The following is a 10,463-nucleotide window of genomic DNA, read 5'->3' as shown; positions in this document are numbered from 1 at the left end:
CAATGGAATAATACAGAGCTTAGTACCGGGGAAATGGAACAACATGAAATAGCAATGTACGCTGCTCAGGAATTATTGTGCTACTTGTACATATATAGTGAATCCCCAGACCATGTTTATATATTTATATGCACATTATTTTAAACTGATACTGTAGAATAATATGTCCTTAGTGTCACTGTATGAGGATGGAGGTTGCACATTTAGTCTGAGCAAAGTAAAAGTGACAGAAATAGACAGATATGAATGAAATCTGGCAAATCCCAGGCTACAGAGCCGAACTTTCACCCATTATTCCTAATTGCGTTTGTACTTTCCCAGCAGAAAAATGATACAGCAGTGAAGATAATATAATTCCTTATAAATTGAATGCAAGAAGGGGGGATGTGAGTAATAATTAGGGGATAAAATGCCCTTTTCTTGCAGCCTCAGAAACACAAAGTCAGAGCAGTGTTTGTGATCCGGGAGGATGAGTCAGGGGCGGGGCTTAGTGATTATACCCAATGAGAGAGAAGCTCACTCCGATATCTAACCAATCACAGAGCAGCAGGCTCTCTATATAAGTCCCGGCAGGACCCCGCCCCCAGTATAACTTTCTGTCAGTGTGTTGGGATATTTTACCTGCAGCTGCAATGGCCGAGACCGCTCCTGCTCCTCCTCCAGCTGAAAGCGCCGCCAAGAAGAAGCAGCCGAAGAAAGCGTCCGGAGCCTCGAAAAGCCGCCCAGCAAAGTCCGGTCCCAGCGTGTCCGATCTGATAGTGAGAGCTGTGTCCGCCTCTAAGGAGCGCAGCGGGGTCTCCCTGTCCGCTCTGAAGAAGGCTCTGGCTGCAGGAGGCTACGATGTGGAGAAGAATAACAGCCGCCTGAAGCTGGCTCTCAAGGGCTTGGTGAGCAAGGAAACCCTGATCCAGCTGAAAGGGAGCGGAGCCTCCGGATCGTTCAAGCTGAATAAGAAGCAGTTGGAGAGCAAGGAGAAGGCGGCCAAGAAAAAGGAAACGGAGAAACCCAAGAAGCCAGTGGCAAAGAAACCCGCCAAGTCCCCCAAGAAACCCAAAAAGGCTCCGGCGGGAGTGAAGAAAAGCCCCAAAAAGGTCAAGAAACCGGCGGCCGCCAAGAAGCCAGCAAAAAGCCCGAAGAAGTCTAAAGCTGCCAAGCCCAGGAAGGCTGTGAAGAGCCCGGCGGCTAAAAAGGCTGCGAAGCCAAAAGCTGCTAAGAGTCCAGCTAAGGCCAAGGCAGCCAAACCCAAAGCAGCAAAGCCCAAGAGGGCGGCAGCTCCTAAGAAGTGAGACCGACAACTTCAGCCTCTTACAAACACAAAGGCTCTTTTAAGAGCCACCACAACCCCACATAGAGAGCTGTGCACATAATGTGTAACTGGGAATGTTTCTCCAACTAATCCCATGCAGGGGTTTGTGTTACACTGCCAGAGCACAAGTGTATATGCATTGATACTGCGAGCACTGTAAGGTGCATGTGTAAGTTTGTAGTCCCTAACCTATTGCACGAATAAATGTTTCTCAGACAAACTGACATATTAGGTGACATTATGGTTTTGTTTGTGTGTACATAATATTCACAAACATGGTTTATATAAAATTAAAATAAAAAAAACGTAGTTTACATCAGAAAAACTTATTTATCACTGTTATAAAAAAAAGTGTTTACATCACATTGAAAGCATCAAGCACACGCTATTTCATAACATTTCAGTTTGATCACCAGTGGCACATTGGAGGGGGGACATTTACAGGTTTGTCTTTATGTGCACACATATACATTATGAAATGGTGACAATGAATACACAAATATTGAAGGTGCGTTTATCTATATTGTCACACATCAAGTACAAGGATAACACACTTCTTTAATTCTCTATATTGAGATCAGTATCCGTGTGTTAATATTGATCAGGCAATTTTCATTGAAAATGTGGTGGCTCTTAAAAGAGCCTTTGTTTTTCGGGTGTAAATGAAGTCAGGGTGCAGCCGGCCTAAGCTCTCTCCCCTCTGATCCTGCAGGCCAGCTGGATGTCCTTGGGCATGATGGTGACCCTCTTGGCGTGGATAGCGCACAGGTTGGTGTCCTCGAAGTGCCCCACCAGATAAGCCTCACTGGCCTCCTGCAGAGCTATGACAGCCGAGCTCTGGAAGCGCTGGTCAGTCTTGAAATCCTGGGTGATCTCCCGTACCAGGCGCTGGAAGGGCAGCTTGCGGATGAGCAGCTCGGTGGACTTCTGGTAGCGGCGGATCTCCCTGAGAGCCACAGTACCGGGCCGGTAACGGTGAGGCTTCTTCACTCCGCCGGTGGCCGGAGCACTCTTTCTGGCAGCCTTGGTCGCTAGCTTCTTACGGGGAGCCTTCCCTCCGGTGGATTTCCGGGCGGTTTGCTTGGTCCGGGCCATCCTGTGCTGCTGTGACAGTGCGCATCTCCGGTCAGGAACTAATAAAGAAAAAACTGACCGTTCTGTTCTTACTGACAGATTAAATCTGTCAGTGGTGATATTGGATACCGAGGCTTGAGCCTCATTACTCCAAGTTCTCTTCTTGAGTGTATTGTCGCACACTTTAGGAAGCTTCTTGATCTGTGTTACTTGCCACAGTTGAGTTGGTTTCACAGGGTCAGTGCTGTGATGGGTCGTGGGTAGCAGTCAAATGGGTTTGCAGAGATCGCAGCAAGCTTCTTGATCAGCGGGTTTGAGTTCTGGTCCAGTTCCTTGTAGAATTTTTTGTTGAGCTTCTTTAGATGTTCATCTAACATCTCGATGCCCAGTTCCCTATGAAGGTCTGCTATTCTTGTAGGAAGTGGAGCGTTGGACGCAATCCGCAGCGCCTTGTTCTGTAATTTTTGGAGAGATGATCTTTGCCGTTGGTGGCAACCACTCCACACCGGGGAGGCGTATGTCATTGTGGGTCTAATGATCGCCTTGATCACATTGACTTTGCTCTTGATGGGCATGGTCCTTGTCTTCAGCAGGGGGTACAGTGCTGCCAGCTTGGTTGTTGCCTTCTGTTGGATCTTCTCAATGTGGTTTCTCCAGCTTAGCTTGCTATCTAGGATTACCCCTAGGTAAGAGCTGTTTGGCTCCCATTTGATAGCCTCTCCGTTGAGGGTGATTGGCGGGTGTGCCTTGATCCTCTTTTTGGTAAACAGTGTAGCTGTAGTCTTGCTGGAGTTCAGTCCTACTTGCCAGTCGCTGTACCATGTTGATAGCATGTCTAGTGCTTTCTGGATGTTCTTAGCTACTTCTTTCTCTCTGAAGGACTGGGAGATGACTGCCACATCATCTGCGTAGAGTGCCAGTTGAGTCTTGTGGAGGTCTGTGGGGATGTCATTCATGAAGAGGTTGAACATGAAAGGTCCCAGGACTGATCCCTGTGGCCCGCCTGCGCGGATGGGGCGCGTTGTTGAGAGCTCTTCCCGCACAGCCACGTGGAATGTGCACTCCCGCAAGTAGCTTGCAGTCAGCTTAATCAGGTAGTTTGGGAATTTCAGGTTGATCATTTTGTGCAGTAGTCCTTCATGCCAAACTCTGTCAAACGCTTTGGCCACGTCCAAGAAGACAACTCTAGTTGATTTGTGGATGTTGAATCCATGGCTTATTATGTCAACGACTCGCAGCAGCTGATGGTTGGTTGAGTGGTCCTTCCGGAATCCAAATTGCTCCTTTAGTAGAATGTTTTTACCAGAGGCAAAGTGGCGGAGGCGCGTAAGAATAACTTTCTCCAGGAGTTTCGACAGTCCAGAGAGCAGGCTTATCGGACAGTAGTTTGCAGGATCCCTCAGTGGTTTTCCAGGCTTTGGAAATACAATGACCTTGGCTTCCTTCCAGGATTGAGGAAAGTGCTGGAGCCGCATGCATGCATTGAAGATTTCTGTGAGGCATTCCATGGCTGCCGGCGGAAGCTTCTTGATGGCCAGGTTGGTAATTCCGTCACTTCCTGGTGCTTTGCCATTTGCCAGCTTTTCTGCAAGTTGCGTTATCTCAGTCCTGGTGCATCCTTCAAGGTTTTCCGCTTCGGTCTCTGGTAGGTGCTCGGTAAGATGCCTGTTAACTCCTTGCTAAACTTCCCGTGCTATTTTGCTGGCTTGGTTAGGCCTAAAAGTTGTCTCCAGTGTGTCAGCGAGAACCTCTGCCTTGTCCTTGTTGCTACATGCCAGGTGGGTCAGGCCCTGGATAGGTGGATTTGGCTCTTTCTTCCCGGTCAGGCGTTGGGTCATTCTCCAAACAGAGTTGTCGGATTCCTTCAGCTTGGCTGCTGCGGCCTCCCACCACTCCACCCGGTGTTGGCTGATTTGCTGTCGCAGTAGTCTGGCAAGTTAGTTGTACTTTACCAGAAGTATTCTTTTCTTGGGGTTGAGGAGGAGCGCTGGATCTCGTGATATGTAAAAAAATATAAAAATATATATAGTGCAGATGGTATTTCACTGCTTTAAACAATGTGTAACATAAGAAATGAACTCACAAAAATCGTATAAAATCACTGCATGTCAGAGATCCTTCTCTCTCTGACTGGAGCCCTTTGTGTTACTGGAGTCTGTATCCTCTCAGTGAAGTGGATGATATGAAAAATAAAGAAAGCCACAAATAGTGCAAATAGTATGAACTATACAAATGTATTGTGCACAGGTTATCAGGAAACTCACATTTTCCAATATAAAGTTGGGTGGTGGAGAGAACCGCCGATAGAAGCAGGCTGCTGCAGCAGTGAAATACCATCTGCACTATATATATTTTTATATTTTTTTACATATCACGAGATCCAGCGCTCCTCCTCAACCCCAAGAAAAGAATACTTCACATCCTGGGATTAGGAACGATCCCATCAGAGGAAGTTGAGCTGCTGCTGTACACTGTTTTTTATTTTATTTTATTTCACTATATGGTGATAGGTTTATTGTGTGTACTTAAGGTGTGTCACTTATCACACTGATTACTATATTGTTTAGGAAGCGCCCAGTCCATCCACTCCCCCCACTCCCCCACCCACTTTACCAGAAGGTCAGGTGTGCGGAACTTTTGCCACTGGCGTCGGGCCCTGTTTTTCTCAGCAATTGCTTGCTTGATCCCACTCGGTAGGTCGTAGATGGAGCAGCGTTTGGGCATCTGTTTTGGGACGCTGTGCTCTATTGCATGTTGGACTGCGGTAGTAAAGGTGTTAACAGCATCATCAATGTCTCCGTTGGTGTCCAAGGGGCGGGGGTTTGTGATGTTGCTCAACTCTTCTTTGTACAGGCTCCAGTTCGCCCTGGTGAAATTGTACCTGGGTGTTTGCTGGTGGGTTTCCATCTCGTCGCCAACAGTAATGGTAACTGGGTTGTGGTCTGAGGTCAGTTCCGCCAGGGTTTCCAACTGGACAGAATGTTTCACGTTCTTCAGTAAGACAATGTCCAGGACATCTGGTGTGGCTTGCAGTGCCTGGGTAGTGGGTGGGTTCTGTAGGGCCAGCCACTACAAAGTCAATCTCCTTTGAGTAAGCAAGAAGAGCTTGTCCCCTGGAGTTTGCTGTCCTTGAGTTCCAGCACCGGTGTTTGGCATTTAGATCTCCCCCGATGATGGTTGGGACAGTGGAGTCCAGCAGAGCTTCCAAGTCTCCCAAATGTAGCTTCACCTTAGGGGGGCAGTAGGTGGCAATTAGTCGCAGTGGTCCTGTTGCAGTCTTTACCTGTACTCCAGTGGCTTCAATACTCCGGAGGGGTGGTAGTGCAATCTCATTATGGCTGGCCCATGCGTTAACAATCACATAAAGAAAAAACCGCTGTAGCTGGGTATTTATGGACTGCAGATCGCTGTGATTGGCTGCTTTGGTCCCGCCCTTCACTCTGATTGGTTCTATGAAAGCCGTTGCGATGTTCAAAAACCCCGCCTCAGACCGATATCGTCCTAATAAAGTTATTATTTATTTAGTGCTTGTAAGTGGGACAATTAAAAAGATTTAATGTGATAACATTAGTGTTTGCACAGATACAGCACAGAGCTCTCTGACATGGAACATGTACTTATACCAAGTATTCAAATGATCTTTAATCGGTGAAATGTAATATGAGGGGTTTTCTTTCCCAGATCATTGCTTCAATGGGACTTTCTTGGTTCATCTTCTTCTAATGTTCACATTGTGTTATTATTATAAACCCGAACACAGAGACACAAAGAAGCGGAACCGCGCGGCTCGTTTCCTTAATGCCTGCAGTTCCCAGAGCACCACACGGTGGCAGTGCTGCGCTATTAATGGGGCTTCCCTAAATGTCTTCTCGCTGTCACTGCTCTGTGTGATCTGATCAGCTCCTAACCGGGCTCTTTGGCTTCCTTCTAAGGCCTCGGTCCCGCTGCGCTCGTTGGCGTGGGCGGCCATGTCGCCTGATACCATTAATCCTATTGTACAGACATTGTCTACAAGTGAACAAACACAACTATTGGACTTGATGTCACTAATGGATGAGGGCATTACCAATACCAACGAGAGTATATCTATACAACATTCATTATTCAAACCTAATTCTGTTTTTCACCCTTATCATTCTAGGGGACACCATATTGATATATTCAATAAACTGGTCGAAAGGGAATTTCAAACTTTGGGACAAGGGAAAGGATTTCTCACGAATAAGAACTCTAACCTAACTGCACAGGAAAGACATGCGCTAAAAACGCTACAATTAAATCCTAATATAATTATACGTGAAGCAGACAAGGGTGGAGGTATAATACTTCAAGACAGAGTAGATTATTGCAGAGAAGCGGTCAGACTATTGTCTGATCCACTGTCCTATTGCAAATTACCCAGAGACCCCACAGCTGCATTCAAACTAGAACTAAATGTACATTTGGAATCCGCCCTAACATCAGGCGTACTTAACAAAAAAGAGTTTGAATTTTTATGCTGCACGGCTCCCACCATCCCTATTATGTACCATTTGCCCAAGATTCACAAATCACTCACTAATCCACCTGGGCGACCCATTATTTCGGGTATTAATTCTCTTACTGTCAACCTTTCTTCTTATGTAGATTCTTTTCTTCAACCTTTAGTAGCACTATTACCTTCACATTTACTCGACACTACTTCTCTTCTCACTATTCTTACAGATTTCACATGGAAATCTTCTTATCATCTAGCCACTCTTGATGTTCAATCACTTTACACCTCTATCCCACACGAAGGGGGTTTGGATGCTATTGATCACTTTTTGGCACTACACGGCACTTTACCTTTTCTCCAACGTAGGTTTATCCACAGCTCTATTGAATTTATATTGAAACACAATTATTTTCTTTTTGAACACGAGTTTTATTTACAATTGTGTGGCACTGCAATGGGGACACGTTTTGCACCATCTTTCGCAAATTTGTACATGGGATGGTGGGAATCGTCCAATATATGGGGCATTGATGTATCTGCGCCACAGTTGATTATGTGGCGCAGATACATCGATGATGTGATTGTTATCTGGGACGGTGATGGTACCTCGTTTGATAGCTTCGTTGCAAGGTTGAATGATAATCTGTTCAATCTCACTTTTACCAGTTAAATAAGTCAAAGTAAGATTATCTTCTTGGATTTAGAAATTTATATAATCAACAACGAGTTGCATACAAAAACACATTTTAAGAACACTAATGTTAACTCCTTTCTACACCCAGAGAGCGGACATGAAAGGAGATGCATTAATAACATCCCATTCAGCCAGTTTTTACGCATTAGGCGTAACTGTGCTGACATAGAAACGTTCAAGGTACAATCTCAAATACTCTTTGAGCGTTTCTTTCAAAAGGGCTATGATGTGACTCTTATAGATAGAGCCTACAAAAGAGCATTAAACATTAATAGGAAGAAACTGATTCAACCTAAGAATAGTAAACCTAATGGTAAACAAAATTATGTTTCCACTGGAAATACATTAATCCAACCATTGGAGGATCCAGTGGTTGATGGCTCTCTTACAATATTGCCCAATTTAGAATTCAGCGAAACAGACCTTAAAAACAATAAAAGGAAAAATGAGAAACAAACACCGTATTTTGTAACAAAATTTAATAGTTCTCATAAAAAGATCAAATATATTTTGAACAAATACTGGTACATTTTGCAGATGGATCCAATCTTGGCAAAAACCTTACCAGAAAGACCAACGATTGTGTTCACGAGATCCAACAATTTAAAAAGTATCTTGGCCCCTAGCCTCCTTAAAGGCAGTGATTCTACCAAAAAGAAAGATCTTAGGGAGATGTTGGGCATTAAAGGTAATCACAGATGCAATAGGTGTAAAATCTGTCAAATAATGCTTACTCAGGATTATTTTAAATCTAAAGCGACAGATATTAGATATGAAATTAATAGCTACATCGATTGCGTAACCACATATGTTATTTACATCCTGCAATGTGGATGTGGATTACAGTATGTGGGCCGCACTAAACGTCAGCTCAAAATTAGAGTGATGGAGCACCTCAGAAATATCACTAATATTCCAAAACTACTGGCATCTAACAAACCACTAACACATTTATTGTCACATTTTAAGGATGTCCATCAATGTAGCACCATAGGGGTTAAGTATATGGGCATCGAACATATAACAACTAATGTACGGGCTGGTAACATAGATCTTCAGATTGCGAAAAGGGAGCAATTCTGGATATTTACCCTCCAATCTAAATACCCGGGGGGTTTGAACGACTATGTGGAATTAACCCCTTTTTTGAGGTGAACTCATGCATACTGTACTTTGATACAATCATTGGTCTAATATAAGGTTCTGTTTCCTTTAGATATTTTAGTTAACTTTTTCATCTGTTTTTTATCTGATCTTTTAGCTACTTCTTCATTTTTCATCATAGTGGTTTTTATCTTTTTAAGTTCCCCCCCTACCTCCCCCCTTTCCCTTTCCCCCCCCTTCTCCTTCCTCCATTCCTTTTCCCCTTTTTTCCCCCCTTTTGTCCCCCCCCCCTTTTTTCCCTCACCCCCTCTTTCCCCTTGTTTATCTCCCATGTTTCAATGTTATTTATATGTCATTAATGTTATTAATGTTGTCATTTGAATGCACATACACTTTGTTATTTATGCTGTTATTATGCATATTTTATTGCACTTGACTATATGGGACACATGTTTTTGGCTCCCCTTTAAGGTCTGTTTACCCTTCTACACACATTATATATTTATATAGTTTAATTCATCATGAATCAAATACATGAATAGGGAGGACTTTTCAATGTGGCCCGCCCCTACCAGCATACGAGCCTGATTGGCCATGCAGTCATTCGGTATTAGCCAATGACGCACAGCATTAGACCTATAAAGGACCCCTAAACAGGTGCCCCAGATATCGCCTGAAGAAGTTTACTTTGGTAAACGAAACGCGTCAAAAAAAAAAAAAAAAGCGACTGTTGTGGCTGGCAGTTTTACTACCCACCACCAGTACACATTCAAGTGTATCGTTTCTGCCCGTTCCCGATCGTTTGTCTGCTATCAAAAACGGACAGGCATCCTAAGGACACCTATAGAGGGCTCCGGTTCCTGCGCATGCGCGCTACACTCCTCACCACGCTACCACACGTGGAGGATAGGAGACTGAACGGAGACAGCCCCAGCACGTGGGTCTGATCTCCCAGAACTGAGACTACCCTTCTATTTCCTATGTGATGCCCTACTCCTGTGATAGACATCAGAATCGGGGATTATTAAAGAAATTTTATATGTAAGTTACTACTATTTTTATTTGTTGCTAATACAATATATATCTCTCATCTTGGTGCGCTTTTGTGTTTTTTCTTTTTTGTTAACATTGGTATCGCCGTCGGAGTTTCCGGTGGAAGCCACAATTGGAGGTGGGGGAGACACCTCATAACACAAGAGCAGCAAAAGAACAGAGAGGGATCAACATTCCAAGTTTAAAGAGCCAGAGCGCGGACTGAACTTTTCATCAGTGATAACATTAGTGTTTGCACAGATACAGCACAGAGCTCTCTGACATGGAACATGTACATATACCAAGTATTCAAATGATCTTTAATCGGTGAAATGTAATATGAGGGGTTTTCTTTCCCAGATCATTGCTTCAATGGGACTTTCTTGGTTCCTCTTCTTCTAATGTTCACATTGTGTTATTATTATAAACCCGAACACAGAGACACAAAGAAGCGGAACCGCGCGGCTCGTTTCCTTAATGCCTGCAGTTCCCAGAGCCCCACACGGTGGCAGTGCTGCGCTATAAATGGGGCTTCCCTCAATGTCTTCTCGCTGTCACTGCTCTGTGTGATCTGATCAGCTCCTAACCGGGCTCTTTGGCTTCCTTCTAAGGCCTCGGTCCCGCTGCGCTCGTTGGCGCGGGCGGCCATGTCGCGAGTTCCCCACCAGCACGGGAATCCTCGCGAGCCGGTCCCGGTCCCCCCTGGCGCCACAGCTGACTACACGCTGTGGCGCGTCAGCCGCTAGGAGACACAAGAGAATGGTGTTTCCTAGCGT

At 44.8% G+C, this 10,463-nt stretch overlaps 2 protein-coding genes across 2 annotated transcripts; one reads left to right on the top strand and one right to left on the bottom strand.

Moving 5' to 3' along the window:
• Window positions 1–606: 606 nt before the first annotated feature.
• LOC142473781 (histone H1-like) lies at window positions 607–1,374 on the top strand. Its single transcript, XM_075580781.1, has one exon. It carries the CDS (start codon window positions 633–635, stop codon window positions 1,284–1,286), a length of 654 nt encoding a protein of 217 aa, XP_075436896.1. The 5' UTR covers window positions 607–632; the 3' UTR covers window positions 1,287–1,374.
• Window positions 1,375–1,990: 616 nt separating this feature from the next.
• On the bottom strand, window positions 1,991–2,401 carry LOC142473783 (histone H3-like). Its single transcript, XM_075580783.1, has one exon. It carries the CDS (start codon window positions 2,399–2,401, stop codon window positions 1,991–1,993), a length of 411 nt encoding a protein of 136 aa, XP_075436898.1.
• Between the last annotated feature and the right edge of the window lie 8,062 nt (window positions 2,402–10,463).

The sequence above is a fragment of the Ascaphus truei genome, assembly GCF_040206685.1.
Source record: "Ascaphus truei isolate aAscTru1 chromosome 12 unlocalized genomic scaffold, aAscTru1.hap1 SUPER_12_unloc_6, whole genome shotgun sequence".
NCBI classification, from domain to species: Eukaryota; Metazoa; Chordata; class Amphibia; order Anura; family Ascaphidae; genus Ascaphus; species Ascaphus truei.
This window is presented reverse-complemented; position numbering and strand designations above follow the sequence as displayed.